At 39.2% G+C, this 22,259-nt stretch overlaps 1 protein-coding gene across 5 annotated transcripts in view; it reads left to right on the top strand.

Annotated features, from left to right (window-relative positions):
* LOC23687899 overlaps positions 1 to 20,869 on the top strand; it is a 756,337-nt gene extending 735,468 nt beyond the window's left edge. For all 5 annotated transcript variants that reach the window (XM_021843875.1, XM_021843874.1, XM_021843873.1 and 2 more), the window contains one exon: positions 19,737 to 20,869. In XM_021843875.1, coding sequence (XP_021699567.1) covers positions 19,737 to 19,827 — 91 coding nt within the window. In that variant the 3' untranslated portion in view covers positions 19,828 to 20,869. The remainder of the gene's footprint in view (positions 1 to 19,736) is intronic.
* The last annotated feature ends 1,390 nt before the right edge of the window (positions 20,870 to 22,259 follow it).

Genomic DNA, 22,259 nt, shown 5'->3' with positions numbered 1-22,259 from the left:
TTTGCTATCTTCCGAATTCCCCGTCATCTGCGAAGCCGACGATTTTCACACCCCGGGGTGCAATATGCTCAAAGATCTGCCAGAAGGCTTGTCTGGTTTTGGCAGCAGCGCAGTTTTTGTTGCTTTCAAATGTCGAGGAAGTTACCCTCTTCGATACATTTTTACAGCACAATCCTGAACATATACGGGTTTTCTTGGATTGCTGCTTCCAGAGGGGGATACCGTCTGGTCCCGGAGCCTTCCTAGCTTTTTTTTTTCGTTTGTTCCTGAGTTTCTGCAACGTCATCTTGAACTATGACGGCCTGCTCGTCGGTTCGTGCCGCTCTAATAGCGCTTCAATGATAGCCTTCATCGTCTCCGGACACCTATCGGGTGGTACTGCTGGGCCCCTAAACTTCGCCATTGAATTGGTGCTGCTTCCAACTGCCGTCCGCTACTGCGGTCACTGTGCGTAGGTATACCCCTCACTCACTCGCCAGTTCAAACTTCCTGACAGCCCAGGGCTACAGAAAGTTACGTCAATAATTGACTCTCGGCCATCCCGACAGTATGTATTGGTGGTACCATCGTTGGCAACTTTTTTGAGTTGGTGAAGCGACTGCCCCATTATATGGCCCACGCGTTGATATCGCCGGCTATGACGACTGATCTACGTTCTGTGATGCCCCCCAAAACCCTCCCCGTTTTTTGGAGATGCAAATATGTCTGTGTTTTTTCTCGTTTTTCACGCTGAGCTGACCAAATAGCTCTTGTTCTTAAATTGATTCGTCGCCCAGTTACCTAAATCTTATCAGAGAGGTGCCGTTCAGTGAGGGGATGGTTACACACATCTCGGGAATAACTTGGCTTCGATGGTAAGTAACCTGGGTCTTCGGAAAATCCGGAATATTCGTGAATATGGTCATTTCGTGAAAGTCGTCGTAAACAGCTGCGGTTTTTTGCCAATTCATCAGATTTTATTATCAAAGAACGTAATAGATGATCGGAATTGCTTATCGACATGAGTGGCCACTATAACGGCCTCCGGAAGATCCGGAACATCCGTAAAAATTGTCATTTCGTGGGAACTATCCTAGAACATCGGGATTTTTCCCAATGATATCAGAATTGAAAATTATGGAATAAAATGGGTGATTTGAATTATTCATGGACATATGTGACCACTATAAGGGCCTTCGGAAGATCCGGAACATCCGTAAAAATGGTCATTTCGTGAAAACTATCCTAGACCACCGGGATTTTTTTTTTTTCAATGATATCAGAATTGATAATTATGGAATAAAATGGGTGATTTGGACTATTCATGGACTTACGTGGCCACTATAATGGCCTCCGGAAGATCCGGAACATCTGTAAAAATCGTCATTTCGTGAAAACTATTCTAGACCACCGGGATTTTTTCCAATGATATCAGAATTGATAATTATGGAATATAATGGGTGATTTGGACTATTCATGGACATAGGTGACCACTATAATGGCCTCCGGAAGATCAGGAACATCTGTAAATATGGTCATCTGGTGAGAATCCACATCTCGGGAATAACTTCGTAAACAGCTGCGGTTTTTTGCCAATTCATCAGATTTTATTTTTATTTTTTTTTCATTTCATTTATTTGATAGGCTCAAACGTGCATGGCACTTAACGGAGCCGAATAACGATATTGTAAAACTATTTTGATTCTACAATGAAAAAATGCATTAAAACTAGCTTTTTCTTGCTGTCTTTTTTGGACGCAGCACTTCCGTTGACGTTGAACCAGTTGCTGCAAATTTATTCCTGCGTTCGTTCGCATCATGCCTGTCCATAGCCGCCTGGAACGCGTTTGGTATTTTTGCCAGACCATCCAATTTCTCCTGTCTTAGCCTTTTCTGCTCCGCTTCCTCTTCTTCTTCTTTCCTTTGCATCTCAATTTTTCTTAATTCTTCCGCACTCTCTACGGTTTGTAGAATAACTTCTTCTTCAATTGTTTCCTCTTCAATAAATTCCACTTCATCGGATAACGCTGACGCTCCAGACTCTACAACTACTGCATAGGAAGCCGATTCACCAGTCTCCTTTTCCTTTTTCTTGGACTTTCGCTGTGGGCATGCATCTTTGTGGTGTCCCTCCATCCTGCACAAAAAACATTTATGCTTAAGACCTTCATAAAAGATCCTAACTTTCCAGCTACTGATTTCTAGAGTTGGAGGAATCTCTTTTTCTAGTTCTAAGTGCACTCCCCGAATACCGGTGTACAAATGATCGAGTCCCAAACCGGTCGGAAACTTTTACCGAATGATGCTTTCCACTCTTCCGTATTCAGCAAACACCACAGCTAAATCATTATCGGGTACCTCGGGGGCGATGTCGAAAACACGCACGTAGGTACTCTTCCTTCCCGCAATCGACAATCGTACATCCACAGCCTTTCCATTCGTGTAATGAAATTTAATTGATTCCTTCTGTCGCCTTAACATGTTTTCCATGGCTTCTTCTGTTTTATATTTAAAACAGAGCGCTCTTCCCGGCTGTCTATACACTGCTTCAATTATCATCAAATCCAAATGCATCCGTTTCGTAAAAACAGCAATCTCCTCCCATGAAGGCTGGGGAGCTCCAGCGGGGAATTTGAATTGGACTGTATTACAAATCGCTTCCATGATACACGGTATCAACGATTTGCACCGAACGTTTCGAACTAACGGACAAAAGCCGCACCGAACAATAGACTACGTACACGCGGAAGCAATTTACAGCTGCGTCCGATGCAGACCAAAGCAGAATAGAAACTGATCAGATTTTATTATCAAAGAACGTAATAGATGATCGGAATTGCTTATCGACATGAGTGGCCACTATAACGGCCTCCGGAAGATCCGGAACATCCGTAAAAATTGTCATTTCGTGAAAACTATCCTAGAACATCGGGATTTTTCCCAATGATATCAGAATTGAAAATTATAGAATAAAATGGGTGATTTGAATTATTCATGGACATATGTGACCACTATAAGGGCCTTCGGAAGATTCGGAACATCCGTAAAAATGGTCATTTCGTGAAAACTATCCTAGACCACCGGAATTTTTTCCAATGATATCAGAATTGATAATTATGGAATATAATGGGTGATTTGAACTATTCATGGACATACGTGGCCACTATAATGGACTCCGGAAGATCCGGAACATCTGTAAAAATCGTCATTTCGTGAAAACTATTGTAGACCACCGGGATTTTTTCCAATGATATCAGAATTGATAATTATGGAATAAAATGGATGATTTGGACTGTTCATGGACATAGGTGGCCACTATAATGGGCTCCGGAAGATCTGGAACATCCGTAAAAATGGCCATTTTGTGAAAACCATCCAAGACCACCGGGATTTTTTCCAATGACATCAGAATTGATAATTATGGAATATAATGGATGATTTGGACTGTTCATGGACATAGGTGGCCACTATAATAGCCTTCGGAAGATCCGGAACATCCGTAAAAATGGTCTTTTCGTGAAAACCATCCTAGACCACCAGGATTTTTTTCCAATGATATCAGAATTGATAATTATGGAATATAATTGACGATTTGGACTGTTTATGGACATAGGTGGCCACTATAAAAGCCTTCGGAAGATCCGGAACATTCGTAAAAATAGCCATTTTGTGAAAACCATCCTAGACCACCGGTTTTTTTTTTTCAATGATATTAGAATTGATAATTATAGAATATAATGGATGATTTGGACTGTTCATAGACATAGGTGGCCACTATAATGACCTCCAGAAGATCCGGAACATCCGTAAAAATGGTTGTTTTGTGAAAATCATCCTAGAACACCGCGATTTTTTTCCAATGATATTAGAGTTTAAAATTATAGAACATAATGATGATTTGGACTATTCATGGACATGAGTGGCTACTATAAAGGTATCCGGAAGATCCGGAACATCCGTAGAAACGGTCATTTTGTGAAAATCTTCCATATTTGTTTAAATGATATCATAATTTATAATTGTATTACCTAACGAATGATTTACATTGTTCATGGATATAAGTGGTTACTGTTTTGGCATCCGGAAGATCCGGAACATCTGTTATTATGGTAATCTCGTGAAAATCATCCTAGATTATCATGATTTTTCAAATGATATCAGAATTCATGAATATAGAACAAATTGATGATTCATATTGTTTATGGACATAAGTTTTCACTATAATGGCCTCCAGAAGATCCGGAACGTCCGTAAAAATTTACATTTCGTGTAAATCATTTAAGACTACCAAGATTTTTTTTAACAATATCATAATTTATAATTTTAGACCCTTACTGATGACTTATATTGTTCATGGACATAACTGGCCGCTATGATGGCAGCTGGAAGATCCGGAACATTCGTGAAAATGGTACCCCCTTGAAAATCATCCTAGACCAACGCGATTTTATCCAATTACAAAACATAACGAATGATATATATTTGTCATGGACATAAGTAGTCACCAAAATGGCCTCCGGAAGATCCGGAACATCCGTGGAAATGGTCATATCGTGAAAGTCATTCTAAGCCACCATGAATTTTTCCAATGATATCAGAATTCATAATTATAAGACAAAATGGATTATTTGGAATTATGATATTGTTGGAAAATACGCGTTGGTCTAGAATGGTTTTCACGAGATGACCATTTTTTTCGAATGTTCCGGATCTTCTGGAGGCCATTATAATGGCCACTAATGTCCAGGAACAATCAAAACCATCCGTCATGTTCTATAATTATAAATGTTGATATCATTGGAAAAAATCGCGGTAGTTTAATATGATTTTCAAGAATTGACTATTTTTACGAATGTTCCGAATCTTCCGGAGCCCATTTTAGTGGCCACTTATTGCCATGAACACCAAAATCATCTATTACGTTCTAAAATTATAAATTCTGATATCATTGGAAAAAAAATCGAGGTGATTTAATTTGCGGATGTTTCGGATCTTCCGGAGGCCGTTACAGTGGTCACTTATGTCCATGAAGAATCTAAATCATCCATTATATTCTGATATCATTGGAAAAATCTTGATGGTATAGGATGATTTTCACGCAATGATCATTTTTACGGATGTTCCGGATCTTTCGGATGCCCCTACAGTGGTCACTCATATCCAAGAACTATATGAATCATCCGTTAGGTTAAACAATTATAAATGATGATCCCATTGAAAAAAAAAAACAGTGGTGGTCTAGGATGGTTTTCACGACATGATCTTTTTAACGGATGTTCCGGATCTTCCGGAGGTCATTATAGTGGCCGCTTTTTTCCATAAATAATCTTAATCATTCATCCGTGGCGCTGGTCTAGAATGATTTTCACGAAATGAACATATCTACGGATGTTTCGGATCTTCCGGAGGCCTCTCTGGTGACCACTATATATCATTCATTATGTTTTGTGATTATAAATTACGATACCATTGGAAAAACTCGCGTTGGTCTAGGATGATTTCCTCGAGATGACCATTTTATCGGATGTTCCGGATCTTCCGGAGGTCATTATAGTGGCAACATATTTTCGTAAAAAATCAATATCATCCGTAATGTTCTATTATTATGATATCTAATATCATTGGAAAAAATCGCGGTGGTTTAGGTGGATTCTCACCAGATGACCATTTTTACAGATGTTCCGGATCTTCCGGAAGCCATTATAGTGGCCACCAATGTCCATGAACAGTCCAAATCACCCATTATATTCCATAATTATCAATTTTGATATCATTGGAAAAATCCCGGTGGTCCAAGATAGTTCCCACAAAATGACCATTTTTACGGATGTCCATGAATAGTCCAAATCTCCCATTATACTCCATAGTTATCAATTCTGATATCATTGGAAAAAATCTCAGTGGTCTAGAATAGTTTTCACAAAATGACCAATTTTGAAATGTTCCGGATCTTCCGGAGGCCATTATAGTGGCCACGTATGTCCATGAATAGTCCAAATTACCCATTTTAATCCATAATTATCAGTTCTGATATCATTGGAAAAAATCCCGGTGGTCTAGAATAGTTTTCACGAAATGACTATTTTTACAGATGTTCCGGATCTTCCGGAGGCCATTATAGTGGCCACATATGTCCATGATTAGTCCAAATTACCCATTTCATTCCATAATTATCAATTTTGATATCATTGGAAAAAATCCCGGTGGTCTAGGATAGTTTTCACGAAATGATTATTTTACGGATGTTCCGGATCTTCCGGAGGCCATTATAGTGGTCACATATGTCCATGAATAGTCCATTTCGCCCATTATATTCCATAATTATCAATCCTGATATCATTGGAAAAAATCCCGGTGGTCTAGGATAGTTCCCACGAAATGACGATTTTTACGGATGTTCCGGATTTTCCGGAGGCCATAATAGTGGCCACGTATGTCTATAAACAGTACAAATCGTACATTATATTCCATAATTATCAATTCTGATATCATTGGAAAAAATCCCAGTGGTCTAGTATAGTTTTCACGAAATGACCATTTTTACAGATGTTCCGGATCTTCCGGAGGCCATTATAGTGGCCACGTATGTCCATGAATAGTCCAAATTACCCACTTTATTCCATAATTATCAGTTCTGATATCATTGGAAAAAATCCCGGTGGTCTAGGATAGTTCCCACGAAATGACCATTTTTACGGATGTTCCGGATCTTCCGGAGGCCGTTATAGGGGCCACTCATGTCGATAAGCAATTCCGATCATCTATTACGTTCTTTTTTAATAAAATCTGATGAATTGGCAAAAAACCGCAGCTGTTTACGACGACTTTCACGAAATGACCATATTCACGAATATTCCGGATTTTCCGAAGAACCAGGTTACTTACCATCGGAGCCAAGTTATTCCCGAGATGTGTGTAACCATCCCCTCACTGAACGGCACCTCTCTGATAAGATTTAGGTAACTGGGCGACGAATCAATTAAAGAACAAGAGCTATTTGGTCAGCTCAGCGTGAAAAACGGGAAAAAACACAGACATATTTGCATCTCCAAAAAACGGGGAGGGTTTTGGCGGGGCGGCACCAACGCAGAAAGTTAGTACAACTATTCCCATTCACTAAAAGCCAAAAATCTCGAAAATCGGTGGGAGCATTGCTGAGAACGAGCATTTTGAAAATTTTAGGTTCGTCCCGGCACTTTGCGGGTTAAAAAGGCATGCATATTTCAAGGATGTGTTATTCTACGCAAACATTAGTTTACATAAGAGCTTTCTTTTCTACTAATACACCATCTTGATTGGACCATGATTTCTCATTGTTTCAACTTTGTTCGGTATTGGGTGCTGTCCGGCATTGGGGGATCTCCCCCTACATATCTCGCGTAACCTGTGATCTCGCCCTAAAAGCCATTGGTAACCGAGTGTGTAGCTTGTTGTTACCGAGCTAACGAATGGATTTACACGTTATTTACCAATGCTACGATGAGAAGAAGATCCTTCTCTATCTCCCAATGATGTCGTTTAGGCGTATTGTGCCACGAAGCGTGGGTTCGATTCCCGCTCCAGTCGGTGGAAACTTTTCGTCAAACGAAAAATCCATCACTGGGCTACTGGGTGTTCTGTGTTGTCCGTTGCCTAATGTTCGTGATTGTGTTCAGTCTGTGCAGCCTTTGGCTGAAGACGGTGTAAATTGTCTTGATTACAACCATACAGTCGATTCTCCACCAGATCAACAAAAAAAACAAAGAGCTACACACTCGGTTACCAATGGCTTTTAGGACGAGATCACAACTTATGCGAGATAGGAACTCATAAAATAGCGTTTTCTGCGAGAAAATTCATCGATCATCATCATCATCGATATGATGCAGTTTGTATGAGTATACAACTTTGTTCGTAAACAGTTATGCGACTTCCAGTTGTCTAGGTCTTCAACAACCTCGGACGAATCCCTGTCTATCGTGACACTGCTTCCTAGGCGGGCTCTATTGCGCACAAATCGGCCTACCAATAATATCCATGTCGTCCGCGAAGCAAACAAATTGTCCGGATCTCGTGAAAATCGTGCCTCGACTGTTAAGTCCAGCTCTCCGCATAACAGCTTGCAGCGCAATATCAAACAGCAGGCACGAAAATCCATCACATTGTCGTGGTTCCAGGTGGGTTTCGAATGAACTGGATTGTTCGCACGAAATCTTCACGCAGTGAGCTTCTCGGGAAAGCTGTTCTCGTCCTTGATGTTCCATAGCTCTACACGGTCAATATTGACGTATGCCGCTTTAAAATCGATAAACAGGTGGTGCGTATTGACCAGGTACTCATGGCATTTCTGGAGTTAAAGATCAGGGCCGTTGTTTAGCGGACGTCGATAAAACCTACTTGATAACTTCCCACAAATTCATTTGCAGGCAGTGGTGAGAAGAATCATGCCGTTTACGCAAAATGAACCAATATTAAGCAGGATCCACGCTCACACGCTCACGAACCGACAGCGACCGATTTGCTCACAGATTCTTGCGTCGGAGAACCAGAACAAAACAAATGTAAAAAGAGTGTGATTGCTGGATGAGCAGAGTCTACTCACAGCCGTTCTTTTTTCCGTTCTTACCTATTTTTGTAAATAATTGGGTGATTATAATAGATAATTATAATAGATAGATTACAAACTAGTATACGACAGTATTAAGAAAATTGACCGATGGTGTTATTGTAGAAATATCACAGGGAATCAAATGCGTGAGTGCATGTCAAAATAAAATGTTGCGATGCCCTCTACAGTATGTGTGTTTGGACGATCGTGAGCAAAGAAAGCAAGAACGCAATCGCACAAAAGGAACCACCGTTGCGGTAGCATTTTTCTGTTGTGCATGAACAGACTCTGTTCACTGTTTTACAGCACTGTTTGCAGTTGATAGACGACAGCAGATAATCTGGGACAGTACTTTGTAGGCGGCGTTGAGGATAGTGATTGCACGATAGTTTGCACACTCCAGATTGTCGCCCTTTTTGTGGATAAGGCACGCCTTACTACCACTCCTCCGGTAGCTGATCCATCTCCCTGATTCTGACTATCAGCCAATGCAGACAAGTGGTCAACCTCTCCGGGTCGTTGTTGTTCTTGAGCTGTTGAATGGCATCCTTAACTGCCCCCATGGTATGAGCTGGTTGGTTTGGTTTCCACTGTCCGCAGTGCTGGCGTAACCTTCGATGTCCTGCCCTGCTATGCATGACCTACTATGCGATGTCCTCTGTATCATTCAAGTGTTCATCGTAGTGCTGCTTCCATCTGTTGATCACCTCGCGATCGTCCATCAAGATGCTCCCATCCTTATCCCTGTACATTTCAGCTCGCGGCATGAAGCCTTTGCGGGATGCATTAGGCTTCTGATAGTACTTCCGCGTTTTTTGAGTACGGCACAGCAACTCCATTTCTTGGCATTCACTCTCTTCCAGGCGGCGCTTTTTGTACCGAAATAATCTGGTTTGCTGTTTCCGCTTCATTCTGTATAGTTCGGTGGTAGATCATTTGGCATAAAGTCATTTGGCATAATGGTAACTTGGCATAAAGTCGTTTGTCATAATGGACGTTTGGTATAATAGTCGTTAGGCATAATGAGCCTGAAACCAAGAATTTCTTGAGATGACATTCGTTTTTACTTTTCTATTGAATCTTTGTAATGACATCAGGCTTGTTGTGGAGTCAATTGATACAATATGTCAACTTATTCTACAATCATATGCTCTTGAATAAATTAAAGAGTATTAGGCAAGTTGTTGCCAATAGTATTTTCTTTTCAATTTATTTATCACGAAAGTACTCTTCTTTCAAATATTAATTTTTCTCTTCAGTTACGTTATTGGAATAAATTTTTATACTGAAGATATTGATATATTAAGCACAAATTTACCCCTCTATGTTTTTTTTTAAATATGATGTAATCATAGTTATAGGTATAAGAACTGAGCTAAATGTTAACTATTTTTAAATGTTGCTTTTTTATCAATTCTTGCCTGCCAATACTCAATTTTGTTTTTGCAAACACATGATTTCCTTTCGAGATATGCTGGAAAAAATATTATTTCAATCACAAATTTTCTCTTCTTTCGATAATAGACAGTGTTTTTGATGTACACTTTCAAAATTAGAATTCATAAAAAAATCATCATTAAACGTTTTGCCACAAGTATTTTCGAAAATGTGTTATGTTGTGTTATGTGTTATGTTGTGAGAAGACATTTTGCGTTAGAGCCTTGAACATTTTAAACGAAAATAAACTGCTCTCGTATATAGGCTATTTTTGCATTATGCTGCAATAATAGATCTTTGGATAAGGTTTTTTAATATTTTGCAAATAAATTTTCCCTACTTTTTCCAAGTAATTTTCATCACGTCCAAACTGCGAACTTTCTTTGTCAATTTACTATTTTCAAATATGTATATCGCAGCAAGCTGTTCTGGGATATGGAGTTTTATTTAGTTATGCTCTCTAATGTCACTACATTTTTTGACATTCATGGCTTGTAATATATCTGAACGACCACCACGCTTATTGAAAACCTACGATTGTTTTTACTATGGGCTCGGTGGTGATGATCTCGGTAAAAGCTTCGAAAATGCCGATATTCATTCTAAGTCATCCATCATGCCAAACGACCATTAGCCCACCCGACTTATATGTCAAACGGCTTTATGCCAAACGACTTTATGCCAAACGGTGTACAATCACTGTGGCATGTTAATGAGAAAACGCAACACAGTTAATTCCTAGAGAAATGCACAATGAACGTTTCCGAAACGTCGGATGAAAATGAAAAATCCGTTTTTGAGCATAATTGATTGAAAGCCATAACCCAGAACATATATTTCTAACAAAATGTCAATAAAACCTTAATTATTATTATTATTATTTTTCTATCTTTATTAACGAGATGTTTAACCCTGGGCTAGTTCATCTCGGGACCAACGGCTTAACTTCCCTTCCGAAGGAAGTCGTCACTGAAATTTTTAGTGACTATCTCGGGGATGGGATTCGATCCCAGGTCCTCGGCGTGAGAGGCGTGTGTTCTAACCACTACACCAGGTCCGTCCCCAAAACCTTTATTATTTTTTACCAAATTAGGATGATAGTGTTGTCAAACACAAAACATTTAGATGAAAAAATGAATGTCATGTTTGAAATGAATAATGAAATTAAAATGAAGATAAGCTTAATCATAACATGATTAGCATTTGAAATAGTTCAAATTGTTAAAAGTATGTATATTTTATTTGAAAATTAACAATAAATTGAGAATGGTTACACAACTAGGATAGGAAACACACAACACAACTAGGATAGGAAACACTTTATTATGACCAAATTTAAAGTATTTTTTGCGTAAAACCTGCTTTTGATATCAGATGTATCAATAGTATGATATGTTTTGCTTGCTTGCATTACATTTTTAAGCATTTGATCATTCTGTCTCCTCAAGAAAAAATACTGCTTTCTTAAGAAACAATATTTAACAAAATCGAAGGACATGGTTTTGAGAAAATCGGATTTATATAAAGTCCATCATGGATCTAGTATGACTATTCTCTGTGTTTTGTTTTCAATGGTCCTTGATTGTTCTGAAATTGATTCAAATATACCAGTTAATCTCTTTCTTTGATAAGCCCTTTTCAAAACATACTCTAGAAAAATTGGCAATATATTGATGGAAAATGCCATTTAAGATAGCAACTTATACATGCGTAATGCTTCATTTATATTGCATACATTCAGTCTGAAAATACCATTTTTATTTACGTTTTTCCCTGGAATTGCTCAAAGTTGGATCGAGTGACTTATCGATAGACCACATCAGACCTTAATTTAGATATGGAAGCATTATTACAGATTCAAAATTTAGCAATAACCTATACCTACCAAAGTTGCACCACTTTATTCACTTCCAGGTCAACTCTTTGGTCAGATAGCACCTATCTCACTAACAATCATTATTATCATCAGCTTGGTTAAAGGGGTACCAGCATAGAAAAAAAGTGTTAACTGCTCAACATTTCTCTCTCACTCCAATAATTTATATATACAAGCCAGGGTATACCCTAATAGCTTAACGACGACTTCAAAAGGCCACTTGGTGGGGGAAAATTTGTCGTCTGCTAATGAGAGGAGAGGACCAAGCACAATGAATCTGATGATGGCGAAAAAGCATCAAAAGGACACATCTAATTTATTGATGAGGGGACGCCGTAAAAGCTTGCCCTCTCACTTCCGTCGGAAAGGTGCGACCACCCATGGACTGTGTGAAGGTGCATTTCGTGCCTTTTACGAGCCATGATTTTCATGGAAACGATGGGATGTGCTTTTTAAAAAATGCATAAAAGGGTGTTGAGTGAAGCGAAAGGTTTCAAATTATTAATTTTTATTAAATTTTTTTATTAACAGAATTTCATATTTAGAATTATATTCAAAGTCTTTACTTTTCATTAATTGGAGGATTATAAAAAATAATTGAATTGTAATATTTCTCTTCACTTTGCAATAAGGAAAAACAACTTAAATGTCATCAGTAATTCTGATAAACTCTAATAGTTTCATTATCTTGTTACAGATAAGACTATTTTGTCGATGACTTATTCAGAAGTATAGCTTTGAGAATTCATGTTCTGATGCCTCCAGAGATTTCTTCTTACAAGATTCAGCCATCAATTCTCCCATTGGTCCATTTATTTCCAAGGAAATTACTTTGAAAGTTTTCCCAGATACTGGCCTAGGCTTTCATCCAGGTTTTTCAAGTCTCAAGTGTAGAAGAGGATATTAAGATTACTACCAAGATCGGGTGCGTTACCCCTACGCCACGAGAGGACTCATGTACGCAAAAATTAACCTGAATTCGATTTCAGCCAGCACGTCTTTGATGAGTAGTGTGTGGTATTTCAATACCTAATAAAGAATGTCCTTTCGGGCTAGGTATTGAATATTAATGGAAAGCGTTGTGTTTGGATGGGCATCTTATTCTTTCGTGCTTTGCGAAAGAAGACCACGTGATTATTGAGCTGAAATCGAATTCATTTTAACTTCTGCGTTTATGAGTCCTCTCATGGCGTAGGGGTAACGCGCCGTAACTAGAGATCAGGGATTCGTGAGTTTGATTCTCACCGAGAAGACGTGTGACTTTTTCGCATTACATATTTCGATTGTAAAGTATATGTAATGTTTAGTTTTTCGGTAGTTGTTAAATTTCCACACGGCTGGTTTTAGCCGTAAACCACGATCATAATTAATTAAACAAGTGCATTAACAAACAAAGTTGAAAACAAAGCGCTGTAAGCAACAGCAGAGTTACGGAAAATCTTCAAGTCTTTATTAAACCTTCATAAATGTAGTCCGTGATCCATAACTTAGAACAATCAGAACAAATAATTGCATTTAATTTCAACAAATATGTCAAGTCAAACATGCCACGCCGAATACAACCTACACTGCTCAACAACTACATTTTATTATGCAACTCATATGGCAGCCTTCGCCACGATTATCATTTCTTCCGCCTCAATTCTGGCTGAAATAATAGATATGTCTAGTTCCTCCGAACGGCAATATGGTCACGCTCACAAACACGCCCCTGTGGCAGTTGCGGAAGTGTGCTTTCATATTATTATGTCGGGCGGGAGTCCCATGGCTGCATTAATGACGTGAAAAGAAAAAAAAGAGGGGAAACTGGCGATGACGCCAACCACAATCACGGTGACAATGAGCGAACTGAGGAAACCAAATGCAACAATGAATGGTGGAAGTGATGTCGACATGTACAAGAATGCACTACACCGATACTATGGGGTATACTGAGCGGTATTGTGATAGTTTGCTTGGTTAGACTTGGAGTAATACGGTATTTAAAATTTAACATTTAAACTACGAGTCCAGTAGTAGTACTGGATAAGAGGTTTGTTTTAGCCTTGTGGTAACGACGACGGTTGCAAAGCAAAACCATGCTCGAGGGTTCAGTATTCGATTCTCGATCGGTCTAAGAGTTTTGCGTTATGGATATTTTCTTAACTTCCTTGAGCATAAAGCATCATCGTAACTGACACTGATATAGAAACCAATTGTCACAGCACAGAAAAAAATATTTAATTTTCAATGTGATGTAAACTGAAGTCTACCGTAAAAATAAACCAAATTCGGCATCATGTAAATTTAAATGCATATAAATTCAACTTTCAACTAAAAATGGTTGAATATTACATGATCGAGTAAATTTGAAGTGAATTCGATTGAAAAATAATGGATTGGTCGTTGAAATTTAGGCTTATTTTTATGCTCCAAATATGTGCATGAAAATAAACGTAAATTTACAACATATTTTTAGCTGTGAGGGATCCGTTCAGAAAAAAACAAACAATTTTTCAAAGGATGCTTCGGAAAAACATTTTCAATTTTACTCTGGAAAAGATAAGGCTAGATCTCCAGCTGTGCAATGAAGGTACCGTTAGCACATTTAGGAAAAACGGACGAGCATCGATCATCGATCTTACATGGTGTAGCCCATCGCTGGCGGGCAACATGAACTAGAGGATAAGTGAGGAGTATACCCATAGCGATCACCAGGCAATCCGCTATACCATTGGCCGACGGGACTGCGCGGAAACGCCGAGAACCACGACTATCGCACAGCAGTGGAAGACGAAGGCCTTCGACAAGGACCTTTTCGTCGAAGCACTTCGTGTAAACAGTGATATCCCGGATCTCGATGCGGTGGAGCTGACAAGGGCGATGGTCAGGACGTGTGACATAATAATGCCAAGAAAACGGAAGCCATCAAACTACCGGCGTCCCGTATACTGGTGGAACGAGGCACTCTGTACTCTGCGCGCCGCTTGTCTTAAAGCCAGGAGACGATATCAGAGAGCGAGACACGAGGAAGTCCGAGGAGAGCGGAGAATTGTGTTCCAGCAAGCCAGAACGGCTTTCAAACGTGAGATTACGCTGAGCAAGTCTAACTGCTTCAAAGAGCTGTGCCGAGCAGCTGATGCTAATACTTGGGGGAATGCCTACCGATTAATTATGGCGAAAATCAAGGGCCCGTTGGCATCGGCCGAAACATGTGAGGACAAACAGAGAGTCATCATCGAGGGTCTGTTCCCAAAGCATGATCATACAATGTGACCGGCCACACCATATGGCAATAAAGAGGTAGGAAATGCTGAAGCTCGTCAGATCTCCAACGAGGAGCTTATAGCAGCTATGAAAGCGCTAAAGCTAAACAAGGCCTAGGGTCCGAACAGAATCCCCAACGTGGCACTCAAAGCAGCGGTCTTTGCGTATCCAGATACGGTAAACGAGGTTATGCAGAAATGTCTGGACGAAGGTCAATTTCCAGAAATATGGAAAATTCAGGAACTGGTACTGTTGCCGAACCCAGGAAAACCGCCGGGGATCCAGGATCATATAGGCCTATACGTTTACTGGATACACTCGGTAAATTCTTGTAACAGTTTATCTTCAGCAGGGTGATGAAATGCACAGAGAGCGAGCACGAACTAGCTGAAACATCTGGGCTGAAACAAGAAGCGTCTTCTAGTTGTCGTGTCAACATCGCTATGCGCCAGCCTGAGGTGCGGTGCTACAGACCAAACGGAATCGGGATAAGTAAAATAGCTCGTTTTGACTCATCACCATGCGAGTGGTGAGCGCTTAAGAACTATATCGTCGGAGGTGGCATGCGTAATCGCTGGGATGATCCCGATCTGCATAATCCTTTCCGAAGACATTAGCGAGAATAAACTAGGCAGGCAAGGAAGTTGGCAAGAATTCGTTCGCTGGCTAAATGGCAGCAAGAATGGGATGCCTCCGAGAAAGGAAGGTGGACCCACAGGCTCATCCCGAATCTATCGGCCTGGGTGAACAGGGAGCACGGAGAAGTGAACTTCCACTTGACACAGTTTTTGTTAGGTCACGGCTGCTTCAAGCAGTATCTGCATCGATTCGGTCATGCGTCTTCACCATACTGTCCTGAGTGTATGGAGATTGAAGAAATGCCAGAACATGTTGTCTTTGACTGCCCGAGGTTAAACATTATACGAAACACGGTGGCGGCTACTTTTGGTGAGTACTTCAGCGTAGAAGGTGTGGTACACGGAATGATAAGCGATCACGATCTTTGGAATATGATGACCAACATGGTGGTCCAAATAATACCTGGCTTACACCGCAACTGGAGAGAAGAGCAGCGAAACGAAACGCAGGGAGCAGCGCTTGACGTCGGGTTGTCGGGGCGCTGATGAGCCGGAAGCCAACCTTCCACCGGAATTGTCGGACCGACCTCGGCACAGTCTGTTGACAAGTCAGTTTGTTGATGAGAAAAGACCATCGGGCGCGATCGGAGTAGGCTAGATCCTCCGTCGGGGACTAAACCGAGTAGAACGAGCGTAACATAGTATCGTCGTCGTCGTAATAAGTCGTCGAGGCGCCTGTGAACCGGAAATCATCCTCCAATCGGAATTGCAGAACCGACCGTGTCACTTGGCCGACCACCATCGAGTCGGAGTAGGCTAGATACTTCGCCGGGCACTAGCTGAGTAGATCGGGAAACAGCACCGGCAAATGGTCGTCTGAACGCCTATGAACCGAAAGTTTCCCTCCACCGGAATCACAGGACCGACCTCGGCATCTGCCCGGCCAGCTTTGGAGTACCGTTTTGATTCATATTACGGACAGCTTCTTATTCCGGACACTCTACTTTGTATGGGAAACATTTCACGTGAAATGTTTCAATTTTTGCCGTTCAAAAGTTCTCACTTCCAAGGCTCGTTTTAGTCAATATTTTCCATAGATAATTATGAAAATTTATAATGCTCAACTGCCTAAGACGCCTCTTCAGAGGTTTTCTGATTTCAATTAATGGTTTGACTTTTCTATTCATGATTTTCAAGACCTGTCCGGAATTCGAATCAAAGTGTCCGGAATATGAGGCAAAAGTAAGGATGCGTCCGGAATAAGAATATAAAAAAGTCCATATATTTCTATTTATTTAAAATGATTAATGAAGTGAAATCGAAATCTTTATCCACCAATTGAAAGTTTAGTGTTTTGAATGCTCCATAACGAGGAGCAATCATACAGAATGATTTATTTTATATGCGTTGTGATGAGTTATAAGTCACTGAGGCCTTAAGTGTCCGTAATATGAATCAAAACGGTAGGCTAAGTTCACCGTCGGGGACTAGCTGAGTAGATCGCGGAACAGCACCGGCAAATGATCGTCAGGGTACCTGTGAACCGAAAGCTTCCTTCCACCGGAATCGCAAATAGGAAAGATCTTCCGCCGCCGAGAAAATCTTCGTCGGAGTAGGATAGATCCACCGTCGGGGGCTATTCTGAGTAGGGCGAGCGTATCACCGGCTTGAGTCGTCGGAGCGCCAGTGAACCGGAAGCCATCCTTCAACCAGAATCTCTGGTCCAGACTTCGACAGTCTACCGGCCAACAACGGAGTATGAACAACGCGTAACGTAACCAGTGTCGAGAGATATTCCTCCGTCCATCAGGTACTGTCCATCGGAGTAGGCTAGCTTCACTGTCGGGACCTAAGCCGAGTAGTATCGATCACGACGAGCCACATGCTTTGGGTCGTCAGGGCGCTTGCGAACCGAAAGTCACCCCTCAACCGGGATCAAGACTGTCCTCGGCATCCTACCGGTCTGCCCGACGAGCAAAAAAATAGAGTCAAACGCACCAAAGTAGTCTATGAAACACTTTTAGAGCTTTAAAAATGCTTAATTTGGTGAGTGAAGAAACTCGCTATCTTCTTACGTTTTGGAGTTATTGTTGTTTTTCTCTCAAAAACATGTCGATTTTGATTGTGAATATCTCTGACTGGGGCGAACATAAAAAATATATTTTGACGGCTTTCAAAAGACAAAACTAAATTGTATATTATATCAAAAAAATTACAGATGTGTTATTTTTGTAACGCAAATAAAATGCCTTGAAAACAAATATTTTTTATCACAAAAACTTTAATAACTTTTGAAATATTTGTTGATATCTAACAATCTTTTTCCATGAAAATTTACGTTTTGATAAGTTCTAAAAGTCGGATTGAATTGTGGGACTGAGTTTTCGAGACTGTTCTGCACTATTCTGTATGGTAAGTCAGTTTATTTTAGAATAAAGTTCTGTTTCAAAAGAGATTTTTCTAAAGCCTTTAACTGTTCAGCAGTAAAACAAATCTTGGGTAAAGGCTTAATGAAGACGATTTTCAAGCTTTTCGCAAAAATAAACGGAAATAACCAATAAAACATATTAAAAAAACGAAACTTTTATATTACGTTCCGTTTTGTCATATGCAGAGCTATTAACACCGCGTATAGTTTCGTTTCGTATTGACTTGAAAAAATACGTATTGCATACCATATGGAACTACTATTGAAAAATTCCACTTCTATGTGAACATTCATTATACATTATTGAAGTATTAAAAAATATCTGTTGAAGAAAACCTTAGTTCAATAGTCTGCAACAATTTTCTTCTGCTCGGGTTGGGCCTTAAAATACTGTGCAAGTTTCGATAATGAGTACTCTTATTGGAATGTTAGTAAGAGTCATATATATTAATAAATCATTTTATAAGATGCTTATAGCTAAGTATAATAGGTTATTACTATACAATTTGTATACATAGGAAATATACCTAAAATGAGTTTACCATGTGATGATCATTAATAGTTTATATTTATAGCTATTTCAAGGCATTCTTCAACTTTTACAAGGGAATGATGATGATAGATTTATGCAAATTTGTTGACCCATCTTCAAGCCAACTCATGACATATAAACACAATTCATTTTATGCAGATACAGTGGGATTCCATTTTTAGCAACAATGTAGAAATTTTCAGTTGCCAAAAACAGAATCGAGCCTAAATCGGAACCAATTTTTTAAATTTTATTTTTCAATTTTTGCTTTCAAAAACATCATGGAAATGTTAGTACAGCATCCTTGTGGAACCAAAAATGGAGCATTCCAAAAACGGAATATCACTGTAATAGAAAATTTAGCTGGCAACACCATGATAATGCCCGGAATGTTGCTTTGGTATTTTTTATATGTAACATTTATCATAATCATAATTATGGCATGTGAAACATCAAAATATTATTGCTTAATTAATTATGATTCGTGATTTACGGCTAACCAGCCGAGTGGAAGTTTAACAACTACCTAAAAACTAAACATAACATATATTTTGCAATTGGATTAAATGAACTAATTGGTGTGAAATTTGCGAAAAAGTTTCACGTCTTCTCGGTGAGAATAGAACTCAGTTTTGATTCTCATACTTACAACATATGTAGAGTCCTCTCGTGGAGTAGGGGTAACGCGCCCTATCTAGTAACAGGTAGTCGTGAGTTCGATTCTCACCGAGAAAACGCGAAACTTTTTCAGGCTAAAATTGTGCAAATTATTGCGCAATCAAACCTATGATTCAAACATTTAAATCTATTTAGATGTATTAAAATTGTTCGCAAAATGTTTTAAATGCACTTCTAGATCATAACTTATAAAAACATTTGACGTGATTATTTATTGCAATAAAAATTTCTAAAGTACCATAGTCCAAGTGTAGCAAGTAAATTCTAAATAATAATTCAAATTCAAATACGTTTATCTATTAGGCTGAAGGGCTGAAGCGGCTTCGCAAGTGGATTCATCATGTTAATTTTTCTCTCCATTGTTCTTTCTCTCTCTCTTTCTCACACGTCAACAGCTGGACATGCCACTACAAAATGAACGCAACACACACTCAATGCAGCGAGAAGGATGCTTTGACATCGCTGACCAAACAACCAGAAGTGTAGAACGTGGAAAAAAAAGCCGGGAAAATTAATTGCAGCCTTTTCCGACATCCGCGAGCGTGATTTTGGGCTACCACAACGAAAGAGAAATTGATTTAATTTGTACAGTTTCGCGTATCTTTTTTCCGACTCAGTTGACTATTTAGTGAATTGAATTTTGCTTAAGTACCTTTTTCGGTTGGTTTTGTTCCTTGGGATAATTGTGGTTCCATAAAAAAAATCGGCGAAATGAATGGCGACGATGATGGTAATGATGACCACCGAGCTCATTTGACGATGGAATCGTAACGGGAAACGACATTGAATGGAGCATAGAAATTAAATGACCTTTTCTGTGGGGAAAATCCTCGAGTTGCTGCTCTTTGGTTTCTATTTTTGGTTTCGATATATTTATTGGAGAGCCTGATTAGAACTGGGACTCTGGAAACGTACGACCGAGAGAGCCCCTCGGTTGCACACAAGCCATCGAGGTTCAGTTTCTTTGTTCGAAGCTAGGTCGGAAAGTGGTTTCAATCGTGTGATTCCTCTGGAAAGAGGGGCATGAAAACGTTGTCTAACAAATTCAACTTATTAATGATTGGTAATCAAGAAAAAGCTGCAAATATTGACTGGTGCGCTAAAATGATGGGATTCATGGAAGACCATGAGCATGAGCATGGATGACAGCTTCACAGTTACACTCCGTGTTATATCAGAATAAGTTGCACAAAAATATGATGAATGGGGCATGGGATCCGCTCACTATTCTCAATGCGCACTGATCGGGAGTCAAAGTCTAAAAGGTGATTCAAAAGAGGTCATCGGGGATTGAGAGAATGTTTGTTAAACAAACGTTGTTACTAGAGACCGAATATACCTCTGCATCTCCACAGTTGTCATGCAAAGGATATTGAGCTCGTGATATAAGGTGGTGGTACTTATTATGCGATCCATGATTTAATCACGCTTAATCGGATTACCGATATTACCTTACATTTTCATCGTTCTTCCCCATATGGGCAAGCGACACAATCGATGGAACAAATACCACTCTCTTTTGTGGAATTCATGGAAGAACTGCAAAATTTTGTGAAAGTATCTTTACAAAACAATCCTGGTTGAATTCTGGATGATATAGGGGGAGATCCCCCAGTACCGGACACTTAAGCCACTAAATTCATAATTCGAAAAATATTGGTTTTATGAGCTCGTGTTACCGATTTATGATAAATATTATCATTTTTATAGTGTATAAAAATAAATTTGAAAATATAAAAATGAATTTTGACATTGCATTTTGATGATGTATTTTAGTACCAAATTGATCGATCTTGAAAGGTGGCACCCAATACCGGACACGATCTGGAAATGCCTCGAATTCTGTAAATTTGAACATCATTGAATGTGTTTACTATAGGAATAGTATATAATTGCCAATTCAATGGATTTGCAACATTTACAAGAACAATTTGAATTTTTCTTAGTTTACAAGATGTTCATCAAAATTCCACGCTATGTCTGAACCAGACGATTATAAAAATCGTATGTACATCGGATTTTTTCTCGCTCGAGATCAGTATTTGATCCATATTTTCATAATCGGAAGGTTTTAAAATATTCTATCGGTGAAATTTTTATTTTTTACACTTTTCAGCTATTTTTCATACTAAAACCCATGAACACCTCGTTTTACGGCGCATTTCAGCCCATACAAAATATATGGACAAAATTTCACCGACAAAATATTTTAAAACCTTCCGATTATGAAAATTTGGATCAAATACTGATCTCTAGCGAGAAAAAATCCGATGTACATTCGATTTTTATACTCGTCTGGTTCAGACATAGCGTGAATCCTCTTTCATATATGATGAAAAATAGCACATTTTAGGATGTTGTTCTGAATGTTCATTCTTCTTTATTTTATTGCATGTTTGATACCATGACCGACGGAACCTATGAAAAATGAAAGTATTTTGAGACACTGGTGCAATAATTACAAAGATATCATATAACAAATCAAGCTGTCCGAAACTGAGGGACAGGAGGTGCTTAACCAAAATTGTAATTTGTCCATATTTACTTCAATTATGGTACAAAATACATTCATACTATCAAATTAGGATTGTGTTTGATCATGCTTGTGGGATCCAAAGTATTTTTTTCATATTCAAAATAATTACTAAAAAGGCTCAATATTAAGGAGCTACGTCAATTTTTTTAAGATTTTCAAACTTTTCTACTTTTTTAAAAAGACATGCATATTTCAAGGATTTGTTATTCTACGCAAACATTAGTCTCCATAATAGCTTCCTTTCCTTCTAATACACCATCTTGATTGGACTATGATTTCTCAATTTTTTGACTTTGTCCGGTATTGAGTGCTGTCCGATACTGGGGGATCTCCCCCTATTCAATGTTAATCGTAGATTAATTCCCTGGAAAGTCCATATATT

This window comes from Aedes aegypti, chromosome 2 (genome assembly GCF_002204515.2).
Source record: "Aedes aegypti strain LVP_AGWG chromosome 2, AaegL5.0 Primary Assembly, whole genome shotgun sequence".
NCBI lineage: Eukaryota > Metazoa > Arthropoda > Insecta > Diptera > Culicidae > Aedes > Aedes aegypti.
The sequence above is the reverse complement of the archived record's forward strand: the minus strand, read 5'-3'. Positions and strand labels throughout refer to the sequence as shown.